General features: G+C 29.1%; 1 protein-coding gene and 1 long non-coding RNA gene across 2 annotated transcripts in view; both read right to left on the bottom strand.

Annotated features, from left to right (window-relative positions):
• Positions 1 to 419: 419 nt before the first annotated feature.
• On the bottom strand, positions 420 to 11,001 carry LOC139426024 (uncharacterized). The gene is made up of 2 exons (XR_011637271.1): positions 10,863 to 11,001; positions 420 to 577 (listed from the first exon to the last, which is right to left on the bottom strand). It is a non-coding gene; the product is annotated as an uncharacterized lncRNA (long non-coding RNA).
• Positions 11,002 to 16,247: 5,246 nt separating this feature from the next.
• Positions 16,248 to 21,800, bottom strand: part of LOC107453813 (uncharacterized) — a 13,245-nt gene continuing 7,692 nt past the window's right edge. The window contains exons 3-4 of the mRNA XM_016070774.4: positions 18,550 to 18,789; positions 16,248 to 16,666 (exon numbers count right to left, since the gene is read on the bottom strand). Coding sequence (XP_015926260.1) covers positions 16,571 to 16,666; positions 18,550 to 18,789 — 336 coding nt within the window. The 3' untranslated portion in view covers positions 16,248 to 16,570. The remainder of the gene's footprint in view (positions 16,667 to 18,549; positions 18,790 to 21,800) is intronic.

The raw sequence follows: 21,800 nt of genomic DNA, 5'->3' as shown, positions 1-21,800 counted from the left end.
AAAATTTCATCCTTTTTTTTTTCTTTTCTTAAACTGTTGTTTGTTATTTTTTTACTTATTATTCCCCCCCCCCCTTTTTTTTCATATGTCTAATATTTTTCTTTGTTTCATTCTTCATTTTGAACTTATATGAATAACCCTGTATATATAAACTATAACTATAAATATATAAACTATATATATATATAAACATATTCAGTTCGCATTAACGACATAACTATCATTATGCGTATACACTTTGAAGTTATGTTAATGAGTAATAAAATAATCGGAGAAAGACAAATCCTTTAATGACATTAAATCATTAACGATTGGATTGTAAATTTTGATTGATCTCTTTACTAATAATCGAAATGGTTTAAAAAGTAAGTCTGAAAAAGTGGTTGACCACGAAAAACAATGGAGAAAAATTATCATACTGTAAAGCAAAAGTCAACATAGGACGTCAGAAGAATGGCAGGTACATTGCACTGAAGTTACACAAAGAAAGTGTTATAAAGGTTTGTCACAGAACTGTTACCAAATGTTGATGTGATGTTGAAAGTTTTGGACAAATAGCCATTTAGAAACCACAAATCTGGAAAGAAAATATTCATTCTTTCATTTAAAATGGCGTAAAAAGTTTCATAATTTAAAATTCAAATTTTTTTTCAACCCTTACGAAATAAAATTATTAAAAATAATAAATAATTAGTGAAAATTGTTTTCAGTTATAGAATAATCTTAGGATTTATAAATTTTATAATTATGGGCGAAAATGTTTTGCTTCCCTTTAAAATTTACCGAAATATGGCGAAATATGAAAAAAGTTAAATTATTATTAAGGGATGCAAACTTCCGACAGCTCTTTTGACAATTTTCTATTCAAACCACATTTTCGAGATTGTTGCTATCTTCCAAATTTATCTATTCAAGATTTCAAATCCGTCAAAATTAAGGTATTGTACAGAAAATAATGTTTTTGTGACTGGTTTCGTAGCTTAATTAATAGGTAGCACTAATTAACCACCCTTTTTCAACCCCTAATTGTAGTTTTTAGTTCCAAAAAATCCTTTCCTAAGGGGAAATGTTATTCAGGGTCAAATTTTCTTTTAATAGTTTCACCTCTGTACACTTATTGTGGTGGTGCAAATTATTTTGCCTAAAAGATTCTTCAAAATTATTTCACAAGTTCTGCATTGTATCTTAGTTTTAAATTTCCATTTCAATTTAATAATATCGTTTTGTTTTTCCATCGCTAAGTTTTTTGGCCAGTTTGGAACTATAACAAGATACCAGGTCATGTTGAAATGTGTTAAATATATGCTTCCGTGGAGTAATCTCTTCGCGTACTTTATGTGTTCTTGATTGAATTCATCATATCTCATAAAAGAGACTAGACTTCATCCCCATTTGTTAAGGAAAAAAAAGCATTTGCTTCAGACGGCGTTTTACAGTTTGTTCGCTTCTCCTTCCCGTGAAAATGACGGGGTGAGGTTTCGCCCTCTATTTCTCGCTCCCGTGATATTGACGGGCTGGAGTGTTCAGTAGTAACGCGCCGATAAGAATAAAACTAATTCATTTCTTTTGCCAGGAAAAAATTTTATTTCACATTTTACACACCAGATGGTAGTACCGGGATATTTTTAAGGTAATTATAGATAATTAGTTTATTTTAAACTAGATGTTAGCACTAATCAAATACGTAATACTAACACAAAAGCCATAAAAATAAGTACTTTTATGTCCGTTTTCTTGAAAATTAACCGATCGTTAAAGGGTTAATCAAGTCTAAAAGAACTAAATTTAAGAAAAGCAAACTTGTCCTAACTAATTTACTTGGTATATAATTAAATTACAGAAAACCCACCACCGGTTCAATTTATGCTAACGTTTTTGAACCGCTTATAAAGATGACTATCAATATGAATCCAAGGGAAAAGTTAGTAAAATTATAAATAAGATACATCAAACTATATAAAAACCATGCTACATTTAAAATCATATTATATTTATACTAATACGAACTGAATACTCGTTCTTTGTATTCTCTGTAGGCATGGAGATGAACTTTGAATCAATTGGTCATAATCATCACTACGAAATCATGCACAAAACTAAAAAGAATACACCGACCAAAAAAAATATTTAGAGTAATTTTTTTTTTAAAAATTAGACTTAATATTTATTCATTGTTATTATTTCTTACCTTCACTGGTGCCTTCACTTTATTAGAGTCAGCAAAACACACGTTTAAAAAATCATTCCATCGAAATAAATTTAAATTATATTTAGTATCATTCAGTATGATGCTATTGTTCGAGACGAACTCATAATAGTACAAATTTACCACACTCAAATAATTTTCTCTCACTCTTATCGAAGAAACCTATAACCACATTACAACCGTATCTATATCAACACATATGTATCTATTAATACTGCACTTATTGCCACAACACCAGTACTGTTAATTATGCATCATAATAATATGACGATTTTTTATAGTCCTCGGAAATTATGTATCTTTTCTCAATTAATTTTGCATCTTAATACGTTTACAATTCAATTTGCCGTTTATTTTAAATTATTTAGTTTTATTGAAAAACATTTTGAGAGCTTAACTAGAAATAGAAGAAAAACGCAGTTTAGATAACTTTATGAACTCTAATTCGGCCCTTAAAAGGTATCAAGGTTTACAGTAGAGCTCAACAGATATAATGAGTAGAAAATAAATGTTGTTGTTGTCATCTGCTATTAAGATAGAGGGGTTTTTCCAGTGGTGCCATCTATGGGCAAGAATTCGACTTCTGCCACAGCCATGCATCACACCTGTTTATAGAGCATACCCATTTATACATCCACAGATCGTAATTTTTCCTGAACCAGAGAACGATTCTTCAATTAAGTACCCCCAAAGGTTTAGATTTGTTATGAGAACATGGAGGACTTCGTAACCCGATTGATTTAACATGCACCAGTCACAATTTACTACACGGGGAGTGATGGAAGTCTGTTTCTACAAACGTGAGTCCAGCGCCCTGTCAACAAGTCTATCCCGGCTAGTAGAAAATAAATATTTTTAATGAAAGCACAATAAATGCCTTCTTTTTTAATTAAATAGAGATGCAACCCTGCAAGCATCACTGGTATAATCTTTTAAATATTTAGAAGGAAAAAGCAGAATCGCCTACAGTTTAATTGATAAACACGGCTAATGTTAAACCAATAAAAAATAATTTCATTTTTTAAATGTCTTTCCCAAAGATTTGAATAACATTTTTGAAAGATATTTAGGATCTGGGGCTTAATTTATATCTCTCAACTGCAGCCTAAATTTCAAGACTTTAGCTACAATCTGTTCAGGAGTTATGTAAGTGGAACACACGAAGATAATAGATTAACTGTTAAATAGCTATACTTAATATTTGAGAAAAACTTTTAAGAAAAACAATTTTATCATACATTTATAACATGTTTACCAAAGCATCTTTTCACCCACCTTGTCCCAATCTAGAGACATAACAGAAAATATTACTAAAATAAAATTTAAAATTAAAAAAAACTTATTATAATAATATTTACTGAAATATTTGGTGAGTTCTATTATTTAATAAATAACTACACTATTTAATAAATAATTAAATAAATTAACTCTTTTCTGCTTGGCATAAAAAAAACTCATTACAAATTCTACTGCAAAATAAAAAAAGGATATATTGCCAACTAAACTATTCCTAAGAATTAAAATTTTAAAAAGAATAACAATGAAAGGCTATTCGTATTGTCGTTACTCTGCTATTAAAGTCCTCAAATATCGTTAAAAAAAATAATTTAATTCGAAATCTTAATATTTTACTTCTTTCCACTTGAGTTCAAAATCCTAACAGAACGCAATTTAACCGGTTTAGGTAAACTGAGAATTTTATTTCCGATCGAAAACATTAATTCTTTATTTTTATTGAACTGTCTAATTCGTCTTAAAGACAATGTTTTTTTATAATATTTTATTTTAAAGAAAATAACTCAACTATTGAACAAAATTATCTACAAAAAATTATTAATAACGAAAAACGAAATTAAATTGGACAAAAATCAGATTAATCAGTATTCCAGGGCGAAATTTAAAAAAAAACCCTTATTTTAAACAATAATTATAAAACAGAATAATTTAAAATATTTTCAATAACTTTTCTGTCAGTCTGCACAAAAAGTATTAAATGAAATATTGCGTGTAACTAATAAAAATCGAGTTTAGTTTATCTCTGCTAATATTCTAGGTATTATGTAATTTTAAATGGCTTAAACTGTGTTCCAGGAATTTATTATAAAATTTTTAAAGAAAGTAGACGAAGAGTTTGGGGATTTCGAATAATAAATCAGCCACCGACACCAATTTTTTAAAACTTAAAAATCTTTTAAATTTGAAAAGTATCTTATTTCAAATTTTTTTGAATAATTTTATTTTATACTTTCTTATTTTATGATTCATTAAATCTTTGAAAATTATTACACCTTATTATTTTAACAGAAACAGCTTATTATTTTAAAAGCACATCTATAAACAAATTAAACATTATTTCAGATAATTTTAGAAAGGCTAATTTGGTGACGTAACAATGATCCACATGCTATTCATGTTGATGACTTGAAAAATAATAAAGCTATAAAAAACATAAACGATACGATTTATAACAATGGTTAATGTTAAACTATTGCGAAAAAATTATTTTTCAAACATTTCTCCCGAACGGAATAAATATAGTTTTTAATCGATTTTTCGGATCGGGGGCAAAAATTGCTCCTAGTCTTTGTCCAAATTTCAGAACCCTAATTACTAACGTTTCTGAAGTTATAAGAAATTCAAAACAGTGTTCCATGACGAGGACAGACAAAATACTAAGACAAAACACACACAAAAAGTTGAAATAAAATAATAAAGTTTAATGATAGTTTTCACATTCGCAAGTGTTGCGTAATGCTTATGGGGTTATAAGAAATAAAGTATATCGAAAATTACAGAACAAAATATATATATTCTCTTCCCTTTGAATAACATGCACGTATTCTTTTAGTGTTCCGCGAGTGTATATTCGCATTTGAAGGTTCATATTAGAAGCAGACAACATTAAAACATACAGTTTTTTTTAACTTTTTCAACAGGAAAATTTGCACACAGCTAAAAACTCCCGTTTTCATATTTTTCCATCACGCTTAAATAAGTATTATACGCTGGCCAGAACAGTCCAATACTAGCATCAAGAACCTTCAAAATAGCTGCCATCTTCGGTATTCATAAACGCAGGAGCAATTATCGCGCAGAAACATGGCGAGATTACACGTGGCGAAATTCCATTGCAAGATTTCAAGAAAAAATGAAACAAAATACTGCTGCCAAGCTTTATAAAAGAATTGGTACTCTACTAGAGCATAAAACATCATTCCTACTAACGTTCGGCCTTATAGAGTCATTCTCATCTCATCGATTGACAAACCTACGTAAGGTTTGCGCGAATCAAATTAGAATAATTAGCTGCGTTTGAACCTTGTTTCGTTACTTAACTTACTAAAATGTACAGGGTTATTCATAATTCCCTCCGGGGTTTCGAAGCATTATAGTAAAGAAACGAAGACGAATATGGCAAAAAAGAACATATGTAATTATTCCGAAAGTATTCAAGTTTTAATTTAAGCAGTTGCCGGTAGATGGCAGTAACATGTACCACTGAAGCCAGTTGTAGTAATGAAAAATGGCATTTACAGGCGGAGAGAATTATGAATAACCCTGTAGTTGCTAGAAATCACTACAAACTGTTTTTTTTTTCCTTTTATATCATACTACTCACTACACAATTTTTTTAAAATAAAAAGTTGTGCCCTACACTATACAAACTGTGAAAAAATGTAATGCACTATACTACAAACTACAATTAAAAGTAGTGACTACAGTAATTTCGCTATTTGTAGACACAGTCTGTTACTAAACACTTATTCAAATTTTTTGTACTACACATTTAATATTTATGTATGGCAACACTTATTTACCGTTGTAGATGAAGAAAGGAAATGTAAGCAGCTATTTTGAATGTTCTATGCTCGTTTTATAAATGAACAGCTTTTTAATGGTAAATGGTTTCACTCTTTGTTCATGCTTGTTACCAAATATATATATAAAATTTTATAATCTAGCTTCCTTGTTTTTAGTCCTAGACAAATAACGTTTTAATACATAAAGTAATTTAATTTCTTGCATTTTTGTTCTGTAAAATGTCACGCTCGTGACTGGTCATATTTGTTACTCCATCTTGAAGAGACCTGACAAACTTGATAACAGTCCAGACATTATTTAGAAAAGTTTTCTTTTAAAATTCCACATACTATTAACATTACTAATATTAAAGTTATGTTTGAAGTATATTTGATTAGAATATGTACAAAAATAATAAGAATTTCGATAACAGGCATGACAACTTTGATGGAATCTGCCTAAAACGTATAAATTGAAAATACTTTCAAAAAAAGAAAAAAACATTATGAAAAACATTTAAATAGTGCAGAAGTATATGCGATCAATAAGTTTTAAAAATTTCATATTACTTGAAGAAGAAAAATTCCTATTTTAAATTTTTTCTCCTACTTTTGAAAATTATCTTTCTACATTATAATATACGTAATAAATATCTATTTTTACATCGTAATCTACGTAACTATAATAGTTATCTAATTTTGCATCTCCATATACGCAAATTATTCTACCTAATCTTTTACACAAATAAGCAGAAGTTATAAGAATTCAAGTAAGTTGAAATAGTATCCAAAAAAATAACAATTCTAGAATAGAACTTTTGGAGAGAAAAAAACTATCTACTACATTTTGTTTATATTGTCTTTAAATAATTATTTTTCTAAGCGATATTTAGCCTGTTTCAGTCAAGCATTTCGGTTTTTATAATATTAGTTTATGTGTCTTAAAAATTTCCATTAAATGTGTTGCACATTTCATCTACAGTATGTTCCCCTTATACTTAATTCAATAGCACAAATGCTCTTGAATTGACCAACATATGTATGGCCTTTGCATTTAAGACCCCTTTGTTTAGTTATAAATATTTTTTAATGTCTACTTTATATTAGTCTTGGATTTAAAATTTATCCAAATAGTTTTTAATTCCTTGCATACAGACAAAAACTTGTTTTACAACAATGGGGCAAAAAAATTTAGTAGCTTGTAATGAGTTAACTTGAAGTTGTTCATAAACTGTGTAGGAAGCAAAAAATGTTATTATTTGAACACACGTAATCCAATCCGGAAATCTTATTAATTTGAAAGGTTCTTTTTACCTTGAAGATAATTCCAACATAGGCCATAAAGTGTTTTATTAGATCTTATAAAAGTTGTTCGAGCTGCAAAGCTTTTCTAGTAAACCATAAAAATAAAAAAAATTGTTCCTCATCTATTTTCTTTCTAAAACAAAAAATTGCAATCGATAACGCGTAGTAAAGAAAGAAAACATGAAAACGATTTTTAAGCTGGGAAATAACGGTTTTTCTCTTGAAGTGGAAGTAATCAGTCAAGTAGCCAATAAAAATGTCCGTCATCTTAAAGAACTAGTGTCAGCTGCAGCAAGCTGCTGAGACAACAGATTCCTAGCTTCTAGCTCTATACTGATTTCTCATAAAGAAATGTACAAAAACGCCACTAGGCGAGAATCATAGAGATATATTGAAGCCATTTTTATAAATGTTTTTGTTCTTCTTTTGAGTTATTTGTGTTGTAACTTAATTTTAACGATCGCTAGTGTCGCTATCTCCGTTTCTAAATTAATGTCGTTATGTGATGGATACGTTTCTGCGTTTTTTTACTACATTCATTTGGAAAATTGTTCACCGGGCACTAATGGTAAATTAAATCAGTTTCATTTTGTCTAGTTGTACGTTAGTAAAAAAGAGCAAATACCACAAATTACTTAACGAGAGTTTCTTTCCGTTTGCAATATTTTTTTTTTAGCTTCGACATGTTTTTTTAGAACTGAAGTGAAGCTACATTCAATAATAAATTGAATAAGCGTTCGAAGTGGTTTTTAAAAAAGTACGTTTTTGGCATTTTTCTTTGTGTTAAGGAAAATAAGAAATAACGGAAAGTTGACTTTTAAAATATAGATAAAATCTATTCCTACTGACAAAATATCTGGAATTAAATATTCATGCAATTTTCCTCCGTTAAAATTTTGATATTAGTTGTATTATTTGTTCCATTTCGAAAGAAGAAATGTGAAACTTGCTTTTATTATTACTATTGTTTAAATTCATATGGTTTAATTATTATATAAATCGCAAAAAATCACCTATCTTTTAAACCTTATATTTATTTTAAAGTCTGAAGCATGGAATATCGAAAATATTTATGACAGATATATGACCTCTTGTATCAATTCAGTAATTTTTTTTTTTGCCTCTATGAGCTTTTTGCTTTAATAAAAAAGTCCAAAATTAATGTACCTGTTACATAACATAGAATTCTCAACAAGAAATATGGATGGAACACGTTCTTATTTAGTATTTTATTTCATCTTTCAAAACATTAATATATCTTTTCCTTAATTTGAAATTAAAAACACAATTAATAGTTTATTTTTTCATATTGAATAATAACCATAATTTTCAGGTTAAAAAAAATATTCATGTTATTTAAAGTGACAAGATGATTTAATATCTGTATATATACTTCTTTTTTATGAAATCAAATTAAATATAGAATTAAAGTAATAATTGTGAAAGTGGAGATTTTTATTTTGAATAAAGTAAAACAAAAAAATAATGTGTTACTCAGAAAAAATTAGAAAATTCTTCGCAAAAGCAAAGAAATACATGTTTTAATCCTGTTTGATTTATTTTTTCGTCAAATCAAACAGAAAATGAACAAAAAACATATCAGAGTGAAGATAAAAATATTTATGGCGAATTCATTAAAACAATAAAAAAAAATATTGAGAAAAAGAACGCAAAAAATTTCTCCCATACCTATATGTTTGGTCTTAAAGTTTTCAGTCTTAAGTTAAAGTTTTAGAAAAATGTATAGCAGGCTGAGACTATCATAATACACTTTTGGTGCAATTTTGTCTGGTGCAATTTAAGTTCGTCAATTACTCTAAAATTATTAGTCAATTACTTCGAACTGTTTCTTTCATTCTTTCATGTAAGCCAACAAAGTCAGATCCCATCGAGCTAAGGGCAATACATTTTTGTTCATTCGAACGCTAGCGAAAAATTAAAACTCCAAATTTTGTTAAATATCCACTAGATGAATGGCGATTACTGCAGCTCCAATTAAAAATAAATAAAAAAATTTTAATTATTAGTGAGATTAATCTTGTAATTCTTAATTAATGAGATTGATTTTGTAATCCTTAGCGTTAAATACAGAATTCATTACAACTACAATTTTCCAATGTTTGAACGTTTAACCATTTGAAAATTGATTATCTAACACTTCTGCTTTATCATTGCTAGATTTATAATCAAAGTTATCGAACTCATTTTTTAAATTTAGATTTAATTTAACATATTCAAAGGATTTGTTTTGCCAAACAAAATTTCTACATCAATGCTAACATGGATTGTCTCAATTACTTTCCTGTATTTTGGAATGAAAATTCTGTACTCATTTCCTACAGTACAACAATCCCAGAGCCGTGATAGCTCAGGGGATAGAGCGTTCGCCCTCCAATGAGGCGAACCAGGTTCGAATCCCAGTCGATACGAATTCCACATCCGACTTGCACCGACCACAGTGCTGCCGTCAAATATCCTCAGTGGTTGACGGATCATGGGTTAGAGTCCCCTTGCCGTCAGGCTAACCGTGGGAGGTTCTCGTGGTCTTCCTCTCCATGTAACGCAAATGCGGGTTAACTCCATCAAAAAGTCCTCCACAAAGGCAAATTTCTCCACACAAAAAAATCCCAAGTTTATCTCTAGATTAAATTTTATTTCTGTGAATTTTGGGATTGCTAGCGTAGCTAGTGATCCAAAAATAACTTGTCTTACTAAAGGTTTAAAACCAGACTAGATCTCAACTGGACTTCAGTGATTTGTTAGTTTATACTCTCATATGTTTTTGGTTCGTGCAAAAGTAAACAAGGCTTATGCCAAAACTTTGGTTATAAACCACTATCATATAGCATAGCTCTCAGCGCATCCATAGCAGTTCTATTAATTTTTTTCGATATCTCGTTCATTTCGGATGTGTACACGTTAATTCTAATTCCACGATTACTTAAATTATCAAATTCATAGTGGCAAAACTCTAATCCGTTATCGGTTCTAACAAAATAAGCCCTTTCAGAATAAGCTAAATATTTTTTTAAGTATTCACAAACTTTCGTTTTACTTTTTACAGCATATACATCAATTTTACGAGAAAAATCATCAATACAAATAAGAAGTATTTGTTGTCGCCTATAGAGTCTACTGGAGAAGGTCACCATAAATCACAATGAACTTTTTCTAAGCATGTTTTTGTAATTCTATGATAGTTCGGTTTCGTTTCTGAGATAATCAAGTAGATTTGGAAATTTTGCAGCTAGTACAATTTTCGTTTTTGCTTTTATTTAAATTTTAAATACCTTTCACTGCATTATTTTTACTCATACTTTGAATTAACGGTATTTTCACATGACAGAATCTTTTATGTATGCAATATTTCAATTTAAGATTGAATCTATAGCTACATTCTTACCAACTTTCGTTAATTTTATCTTCAAATTTAGTCGGATATCCATATAGCACATAAAATTTATTGTTTATGTTTACAGTGAACATATTATAATCATTCAACTTATCAAGAACTATCAAAGTAATTTTTTTAAAAGTAATTTTCACCTTACCCTTACTGTCCATAATAGTGAAATCTGTAACGGACATGTTCTTCATAACTGCTCTTATGACTTTCGATGAACTGTTCGTATCCCGAACCAAAACATCTGGCTGTGTAATCCGTCTAAATGATTAAAAACTGTCTTTTTTACAGATATTCGATGTTGCAGTGAAATCTCCAGAGACTATCCGATATGTTAGTTAGGATTTGGCGATTCAACACACAATGTTTCACATTTTTTACTTAAACTCAAATAGGCTTTTTCACATAAGAACGTCTTTGTTTAAAACAAAATCATGTATTAAAGAAATCATCCACCAAACTAACCAGACTAGCTCTCTTCGTAGGTTCGAAGTTTACTCTCAGCGTTTCTCAAGCTGTCTTACCGTCTTCAGTATCAGCAATTAGGGATTGATACTTTCTTTCGATTCCCATGTAGATTGTCGTGTAGATTCGCTATTTTATAAGATGATGAGCCGATTTGTCTCTCTAAGTTCTTGTATCCTCATGTGGTTTTTATTTCCACTTATGAAATTCAAACATCCTTCGTCCATTAATGAAATTTTCATGTCAATTCTCCATTTTGAGTAATTAAAATCCCCAAGATTTGGAAATGTAAAAACTGTTTCATTAATAGACTCTACCACTTTTCACTCTTAACTAGAATAAATATTTCCCTGTTGTGGACCATAGGTTTACGAGTTCGAGTAGGCCTATTACCGCTCTTCTTATGTAGGTAGAACAGTGGATGGTGAGGGAAGTGGAGAGTCTTATGATGAAATTTGTAGATTTAAACAACTTTTATTAAATACAGAGTACTATCTTGATACAACAAACAAGTGAAAAATATTTTCTTATAATACTGCTTAAAAATATAAGGGTAACATAGTACATTACGCTACGATATAATAACTGGAATTAGAGGTGCTGATACATTTATTTGCGTCGCACTAAAGCTGCACAGTGCACTATTGGCAATGGTCTTAGAAACTTCCCTGAAGATGATCCGAAGAGGATATGTATAAGTCACTTCCCGATTTACAGGGATTTTCCCGATTCACGCACCATCCATTCGCAGATCGAAATTTTGACAAGAAACAGAGCACGATCGGTCGCTAATCCAGTACCCCCAATGGTATTGATTTGTTATGGGAACTTGAAGGACTTTGTGACTCAGACAGATTTGGCACTCTCCAGTAACCGTTTTATACACGAGGAATCATGGTGGGGAGCGAACTCACGACCTCTCTGACATGGGCCTAACGCCTTACCAGCCATGCTATTACGATCCCCGTGAATTAGTAAAGTGACAACAACTTTCAGCAATTCATGCATTTTATACAAGCTCGGTAATAACATGCACACAGAATGACGTCTCTCACGCTATCTGTAAAAGAAAATACAGCTGCTGTTAACACACGGCCGAAATTTAATTCTGTTAATTTAATATGCTCGGAGGAGTAACATACCACTTCGTCACTTTGTTTTTCATCTTTATTTATTTTCATTTTTTCGTCGGGAACTTTACGTGTTCTGTTTCCCTGATTCATGCCTGGCAAGTCTTGAGAATGGGCGCCTATGTTCTTGAGGGCTCGTTTAGAATATTAGTCAACTTTTTCCAGCCTTCATATTTATTCTTTTTCAACGAATGAAGTTTTTATATTATCAAATGCGATAAACAAGTTTTAATCTCTGTTGATTTTTTTACCGTCAAATCAAAAATTGAATTATAAAAAGTGATACATTAGTCTGGAAAAAAAAGAAATTTCTTAAGAATAAAATTAAACCAAAAAATTTTTTTTCAAGTAATGTGTTAATGAGAAATAAGTAGCAACTTATTCCACGTAAATGTATTGAAAAACTTCATTGAATTGTTAATTTTTTTATGTCGAAAAATATTAACAAATAAAAAAAAATGTGATGTAGAAGTGCTATTTAAAAAAAGACAGGTAAGAAATCAAATGTATTACTTTAATGGAATTTCAAAATTTTATGACGTAATTTTTATTTCAGGTTTATGATCTCAAGAAAAACTTTATTCATTTAGGAGGCACCCGGATTTAAACCATGGGGGACCTCTCGATCTGCAGTCGAATGCTCTGCCACTGAACTATACCCGCATGCATTCAGGCAGCTATACTAAGTATGCTAAACAACTAATAATTCTATCGAATATAGATAAATAATGCTATCAGTTTCTGTTAGATAACCTATCAGCATATTCATAAGATTCTTTTTCCGATTTTTATCGCTATCATCCTATACGTGTTTTACTACCTCAAAAATGCATAATAACACATTTTAAATTTGTCATTAGAAAGAATTTGCAAGATACTGGTTTTTAATTCAAATTGAATTTGATAATGATAAAGATATTTTGATTCGTTTTAAAAGAAGCACTGATTTAAGGTATCTGGTTTGTCTAAAATTACTATTTTAAACTCTGAAAGGAATAAGAATAGTATATAGTAGAGAATTTATATTTCTTTTCCTCTTAGCTTTTTTTCAAAAATTTCCTTTTGATTGTGCTCTAAATGATTAAGAAATTAAACCAGTTATGAGCAAGTTAAGGTATAGAAGACAATCCGGAAGGTGAATATCAAAGCCGGAAATATTTCCGTTTTAGCAAAACTTTTACTTCTTTTTAAGGTTTTTTTTTTCGTGACCAGCAAAACAAAAAAAGCAGTGAATATGAAGCGAAAAGAAGCAGTTTTCAAAAGCATTGAATTGATATTTATTTATTATAATTTTTGTTTAATAAATTGATTTAAATTTGGCAAAACAGCGTCTTAAAATAGTATCTAAATCAGGATTAGGGCAAAATATAAATACTTCGATAAACAGAATGCAGCAATGATAATAATATCTATAAAAAAAAGGGCATTGCGTATCTACAATGAGGATTTTAAATAATATTTGTGCGATGCAATGGCGAAAATCTTACTTTAAGGTGGTTTGGAAGTCTGAGAAGACCAGTCCAGTTTTTGAACGTCTATTTTAGTAGTCTATTAAGAGTAGTCTATCACGTAGTCTATTAACTACATTTTTTATAACCTTAACTGTGCATTTCTTGATGTTTAAATGCAGTTACCTTGCTGGAAGAGAAATGTCCTCAAATATTGCCCTAAAGTTGGGACAAACGCATTGTCTAAAATGACTGCATGCATCTCAAAGTTTATGCTTGCAACCACAGGAACTTAGGAACCTAATGCAAATCACGAAAAGCCTAGTCCAAATCACATACTTTTAGACAGATAGTGCATTTAGTTTATATTATCTCATTTAGAATTATAACAGAAAATAAATAGTTCCTCTAAAATCCCCAGTAAATAAAAATAAATATTCTAATTACTTAAAATATAATTTCAAAATGTTATACTTTTTTTTAAATTTCATGTAACGTTTATAAATTGCATACTCGCTTTTAGAAATATTGCAAGAAATAAAGTTTTAAATTTCTCAGTTGTATGTATCAATGGCTGCATAAAAATGAATTAAATATATTTTATGTTATTTTTTTAAATAATGCGATTCCATTTTGAACTATTACAAATAGTCAAATTTTTCTTATTGATTTGAGAAGGCCGAATGAGAGCCCATTGACTAATCCAAGACTATTAAGGATACACAAGTACAACTTTTAAGGTAAATTTTATGTTTCTAATTGTTATTTGCAATTCGTTATTAAATTTTGTTTACTTTTATTTTATTTTATTACCGACGTTGAACAACCGACTCAATTTTGGCATGATGTTCAGGCATGACTACAAATGTTCAACTACATAGCATTGTAATTTTGAACCCTCTCCATGAGACAAGGGAACTCCTGGATAAAGTTCTGGGAGAAATTTATCTTGGTGGAGGACTTTTTGATGGAACTAACCCGCCTTTGCGTTACATGGAGAGGAAAACAACGAAAACCTCTCACGATCAGCCTGACAGCAAGGGGACTCTAACCCATGATCCGTCTACCACTGAGGATATTTTTGCGTCAGCATTGTGGTCAGTGCAAGTCGGATACGGAATTCATATCAACCAGCCATCTCTGGGATTAGAACCCGGTTCACCTCATAGGAAGGCGAACGCTCTATCCCCTGAGCCACCATGACCCTGAGCTACTATGATCCCCTGAATCACTATGACTCCACGTCTATATTTATAAAAGAAATTATATAACGGTTTTCTCTGAACCTCGGAAAGAAAATATTCAATTGCGAACTACCGTTAATAATTATTTAAATTTCTTTATAGCTGTTTTTTCAATAGCTTAAATTGTTTAAATTGCTAAATACAAACAATATAGTATAATATGAAAAATATTATTTTCTGAACAATAATATATAGAATATATTGTTTAATATATAGGCTTCAACGGCAAGTGTAAAAATGGTTTGAACAACTAACACGTTATTTATTCCATACTTTTAGTATTAGTCTTAATTCATGGTATCACATTACTGTTGGCCATATAAGTCTCTAAATTTATCCCCATAGTGGATCTGCAATCAATTGGGAATCTAATTATTTATACTGAAAAACGATTATGCAATTACTTTCAATAGCTCCTAAGAAAGTGGCATTTGAAATTTCTCGTTTTAACATTCATAGTGCTACCTAATTTCTGTACTACCTTTTGTTTCACTTTTGCGGAGTAGAGAGTTTATTTGATCATTAGTAGTGCAGCTTATTACGTTCTATTTGGTAGAGTGCTGTCCCTTTCTTTAAGATTAGTAGATTTAAGTGAGGTCTTACACGGAGAAAAGAAAATTTCTGGTAAAATTATTTTTCTGTATGGTACTGACATTTTTGATTTAAAAAAAATTTAAAAACATTTTTGAGAAAACGTAATTTAGATTAATAAAACCAAAATATACAATATTCAAATCATTCAATTGGTAGTTTTTCCGTTCATATGGTAACAGATTACTGGACATTCTGCTTTTATAAATTTTAGTTTTTATTACCACACATTTAGTAACAAATACAAAACTGATGATAAGTATATTTTACCGAATAAATGCTTTTTATGCCATGTTCTAATCTATCATTAAGAAAATTACCAAATTTTACGACAATTTAGCACAGATTATAAAACAATGCTTTGTGGTTAATTTTACCAAAATCATTACCAAAGTGTTTTGGTAAAAATTACTGTGCTTTTTAGTGTTCCCAGATACATGGTACCATATTCCGATAGTTTTGACCATGTTTGTTTTCTCAGTGTGCTTAAAACTCATCAGTTCATGCTTAAAACTCCTAGATACAAAACAGATTACAATTAATGATTAATTAACTTCATAAATAATTTATACTCAATTAATATAAAATTAACTGAAATTGAAAAAATATTTAGCAAATAGTAGTGATCATATTTATTCTAAAGAAAAACGATAACTTCACTTTCTTAGACATTTAATTAAAAAAATAAATCAGTTTAACAATCACCTTTTAATTCTAAAATGAAAAAATAAGTTGTAAATTTTCTTCAAAAAAGCAGTGTTACAAAAGTTTTACAAATGTTATTGAAAAAATATCACAAAATAATGCGTTACATAAAAAGTTCTAAATGTATACAAAACTTGCTCAAAATCTAACTAAAATGATCACAAAAAATCCAAAAAGTTTGAAAAAGATAAAATAAATAAATAAATTTTCCATTTTTTTATAGCTGCCAGAAGAAAAACAGTTTCAAAAATGACCACCAGATGTCCATTTCCTTTACAACTTCTTAGCCTTTAATTTCATGTAAGATTTTGTCGTAGTTGTAGACGCCATAGTTGTAGTGTCAGTATCATTGGGAGGATTTAACCTGGTCTGAAAAAATACAATAACCAAGGTTAACATTAAACAAGCAGCATTGTTAGCTATGGTGAATACAACCGTTTTGAAAAGAAATTTAATCTAAAAATCGGATTTTAATCTCTCTTTCACTTTATGCTGAAAATATGACATTTGATTTTTTAATCATTTTTATTTATTTTTTTAAATTATTTTATGTTCAAATCAAACACGTCTAATTTGCATCTAGCCAGAAAATTGAACACGCGTTTTTTTTTCAGGTGCTTTATTTTAATATTTTTGGTATTGAATTTGTTTTGTATGTCTATATCTATACCGATATATACATATAAATATATAAATATAGATAATAAAATGTACTTGAGGAGAAGGTATACTTTGAAAATATGCTATCATCTAGTTAGAGCAAATGGTATTTCAAATTGCGAAATCAGGTACAAAAACCTACTTTCTCTTGGATAAACAAACATTTTGTTTTATTTATTTTTATTTTTTCAATTTTTCATTTTACTTGTTTTTCCCTTTAACCAATACGGATTTCTGTTCCTCAAAATATGAGAAAAATTTAGCTAGATAATCAGTTAAAAGTTTTAATGCTTTAATGTTAAATTTACTTTTTTAAATTTTTTACATCATACCAATAATAAAAAATTTGCACACAGGTATAAAGCTCGTTTGTCCAAAGATGATTCCATGCAAAAAATAAATTATTATAATTATTTATCATTTTTTATTTAATCTAACAACAATTAAGTTACAACAATCAGTTATAATACATACATTTTTACATTTTATTAAATGACAAAACTCAAAAGTTTAAAGGAATCGACCGAATTGTAACCGATTTTAATTAAATTTTAGATTTTTTTTTAATTGAAAATTGCATAGCGTTAAATTAAGTCCCAATTAAAAAAGTTTCGATCATTATTAAATTCATAACACAAGAAAAAAAAATTATCATTAGAAATGTATTATTTGATTAGAGCTAGCTTTTGATAAAGAGGTTTTACTTGTATCATTACGTGCAAAGCTGTTTTTATTCACTTAAATAGCTTTTTTTAGAGTTGTGATAAAATTCGCAAACAGTAAAATTAAAATTCAGAAGACTAAGGGAACAATATTCTCCAGATTGCAGCTACCTCTGTATTTTGTGGGTTCAAAATTCGGATCAGTTGGAAAAATTATATTTTTATTCAGAAAATTGAATGCTTGTGTGTCTGATTTCATAACCTAGAGTACCATCTGAATCAAATGATTAGCATATTTAAATTTAGCTTCTTGAGCCATGCAGGTTGCATCTTTGTGGGCAAAATCCGATCATTACATCAAAAGTTAATCAGGTTGTTTCTTTATTGCTATATTTTGCACACTGTATCTCTTGCATACGTTTGGTTGACATAAAAAAAAATTTAAACTGGAAGAAGTTACCCTCTGAAACTATGAACCATCTTTGCTCTGGAAAATTTAATCATTATATTAAAAGTTATTCAGTTATTCTTTTTTTTTTTATATTTTGTGCACTGAGACTCTTACATATGCCAAATAGATGGGGGGGGGAATTCTAAGCAGAAAATTTAAAGTGGAAAAAATCTATAAACTCAGAATTTTCATATAAAGTTTCAAAAATTTAAGTGTTTTAAATTTCATTAATTTTCACTATATACCATCTCACACTTTATTTTCACTGCATCCCATCTAAATTATTGCTGATCGGTTAAAAATCCCTAAAATCAACGAATGCTGAGCAATAATTCCCCTAGACCAGACTCAAGTAAAAAATCAAATTTTTGTTCAAATTTTTGTAGTCAGAAAATTTGAAAAAATCGATTACGAATTAAGGAGATGGATTAACAACTTAACCACATTACCATAATACTGTACGGTCTATTGATCCTTACCATTATTCTTTCCTTTTCTGCGCAAGCATAGTCAGATTCATCAATGTCGTTGTAACAATCAGATTTGAATTCCTTAGGAGGTTGTCCTGCATATTCACATAGCTTGTCAATAGGTCTGGCCTTGACAAGCATTTTGTTCATGCCTTTTGGTTTTTCTTGAGGACAATAGAAATATTTAGGGTTCTTTTCATCGAACACTATGCTTTTTCTCATCATATCTGCACAAATCGTTGTCAGCACCTGAAAACAATACAAGACATTTGTATACCAGCAATTGTGTAAGCTTAAGTTCGATGTAGGATTCAAATAATTATGACGAAACTATTTTCTTAAGCTCCTTTCAATATACATATTTATCGAACCATCTTAAATATTTTTGTTTCAGCTACAGCATCTAAAGAACTTAGTTTCAAAGTTATATTCATATACTTTTTCATTTATATGCCTTATTTCATAAAAATTCTACTTAAGCAATACTTCAATTAAGATAAGTAGTATTAGCTTATTCAGGTTGGTGGTCGAAATTGATTTACTTTTGGACTTTTTTGTTTGTTTAAATAGTTATAAAAGGGAAGAAGAAAATCTCAATCATTTTTTTATATTAATATTTATTACTTGGTCACTACTGTCATTATTACACTTGGTCATTATTACACTACTTTCTCATAATATTGAAAGACGGCATTAACATTTTTTTAAAAAAAAGGACCATTTTAAAATTATTTTTAAAAAAATTTACAGATCTTATAAATAGTACCACTGAGAAAATGACCGAAAATTTAAATTTATTCAGATAACAAATAATCACTAAAAATTTTAGTTAAATAAATGAAATTTATAAATTTGGCAGGACGTCAAGTTGACCTACATAATCATGAAAATTTCCATGCTCACTCTTGCTTACTGGACGATAATTTTAATTGGGAAACATATTTCAGTTGCACTTTATTAAGTTTGCAGCAAATTTAAATGATACGCTGTAGTTCAAAATGCATATATATTTAATAATGGTGTAATATCATTGAAAAATTAGTTATTCCTTTTACTTCTAAAATTAGGAGATTTTAAATTTCATATTTTATACAAAAAATAAAATTTATAATTAAACTTAAATTTTTTGGCATTAAAAATGCATATATTCACGAACGTTGTAAAACTTTAAATTTAATTTTAGAAAATTTGTAATAAAAAAAAATTGAACTAATACTTTACTATTTAAACATTACAAGACAACAGCCATAAACAAAGCAATTATAATATTAATTACAAAACTATCAACAGATAAAATGTAAACTGTCTTTGTTTATTATTATTCGTATCTGCAAAAGTAATTAAAATGCATTATACCGTGAAATTATAAACGTTCTTTGATGGAATCTATTAAAATATTTAAAATCATTCTAATATTTTTTGTCGTAACACTAATCAATAAAAGATGCACACGCTTCATTACATATACTAACATAAAAAAATTTCAAGACAAAAAACTAATTAAAGATCTGACATTGCAAAAGGAAATCGACGGATGCTAATTCTTTATAAATAAATTGATACTTACAATTTCTTTTTTTAAATCTTTTCTTACATTAAACATTACAATAACAATGGAAGAAATTGAAGGATTAAGGACCACACTTAACTCTCACAAGTAAGTGTAATTCCTTTCTGTAATTACTAATAAAAAAATTAATGATAATTTTTTTCAGGAAAAAAATTTAATGGATGTTCAGCCTAGAAAAACTCTCGAGGCTTATTCCATTTAATTAAATTTAGAAAGAACTGAAAATTCATTAAAAAAATAAATAGAAGTTTGTTTTTATACATTACTTTTATTAAGTGTAAAATATATTTTATTAAAACTGTATCTAAATTATAATGCTTGCAGATTCGTTATTGACTTAACATAAGTAAGATAAAACCTACCCTAATATTTTTATAAAATTTATTTTATTTTTATACATATTTAAAAAATGTTATGGGTAATTCTACAAATTTGAAAATATATGTGCTCTGAGCCTATATTTTTATTACGTTTTGAACAGTTAAAGAATTGTTTTGTTCGAATTTTTTACTTCTGTAACACTATATTTCTGTGTTATCTTTAAAATATTTTTTTATTAAAGTGTTATATATATGAGCATTCCTGTTTTGTGTTCTTAAAAATTTATTACCCAAAAATTTAAATTGATTTTTTTTTCTGGCAACTATTATGATTGTAGGAAGAATATTAACAACAAAAAGAGTAAAATCAAATAATAATTTGATCCCAAATGTCGAACAAAATTCTGTCCAAGTCCTCTCTGTTCTTTTTTGTCATCCACGCAGTTGAAAAGTGCAAGTATGTTTCTTAAATGGATTAAAATTTTCTAAAATATCAACACTTACAACTCAAGTTTAGTAATCAATTTATAGTTCTGAATGAACTTGCATGTTACTGTTTTTGGAAGATTATGTGATTACCGTGTAAGATTTACTTATTTTCAAAGTAAGTATATTTAATTCTTGTCATTAAGATGGTCTAAAAAAACCTTTGTTAAAATACATATCTATATTAATAAAGCAGAATGTTTATGCGTCAGTATAAATGCATGTACTTCATACAACTTCGTAATTCTGAACCAATCCGCATTAAACCCTTCATTCTCGCTCCCGTGAAAATGACGGGGTGAGGTTTTGCCCTCTATTTCTCGCTCCCGTGAAATTTCCGGGCTGGAGTGCTCAGTAGTAACGAGCCAATAAGAATAAAACTAATTAATTTCTTTTGCCGGAAAAGCATTTTATTTCTCATTGTACACACTAGATGGAAGACTTTAAAACAAAACTTACAACAGTTACTTTTCTCAACAACTGAAATTTAGAATAGTGTGATTAAGAAAAATACGCGAACTGTTTTCAATTTCAAATTAATATTGAAATGCACAGGTTTAGAATTTTCTACAGTGAAAAGTATTCGGAACTTCAGTGTTCAAAAAGTATACAAAAGCTAGACGTTAAGAACGTATCCAATGAGCGAGCAAAGTGAGCATCGGATTGCGAAGCAATCCGAAATGAACTGCGAAAGCAGTTCCGAGGATTGGCGAGCGCCAGCGCGCAGGGGGCGAAGCCTCCTAGTATAATTTAATTGGGTAGTATTTTTTATTTTCAAATTTAGTGGATAACAATTGTAAAAAATGAGTGAAAACAATCCCACGGACAATGCGACGGATTTAAGGTTATGTCAAGGTACGTCTCTTGTGAATATCAATTGATTG

Source organism: Parasteatoda tepidariorum, chromosome 7 (assembly GCF_043381705.1).
Source record: "Parasteatoda tepidariorum isolate YZ-2023 chromosome 7, CAS_Ptep_4.0, whole genome shotgun sequence".
NCBI lineage: Eukaryota > Metazoa > Arthropoda > Arachnida > Araneae > Theridiidae > Parasteatoda > Parasteatoda tepidariorum.
The sequence above is the reverse complement of the archived record's forward strand: the minus strand, read 5'-3'. Positions and strand labels throughout refer to the sequence as shown.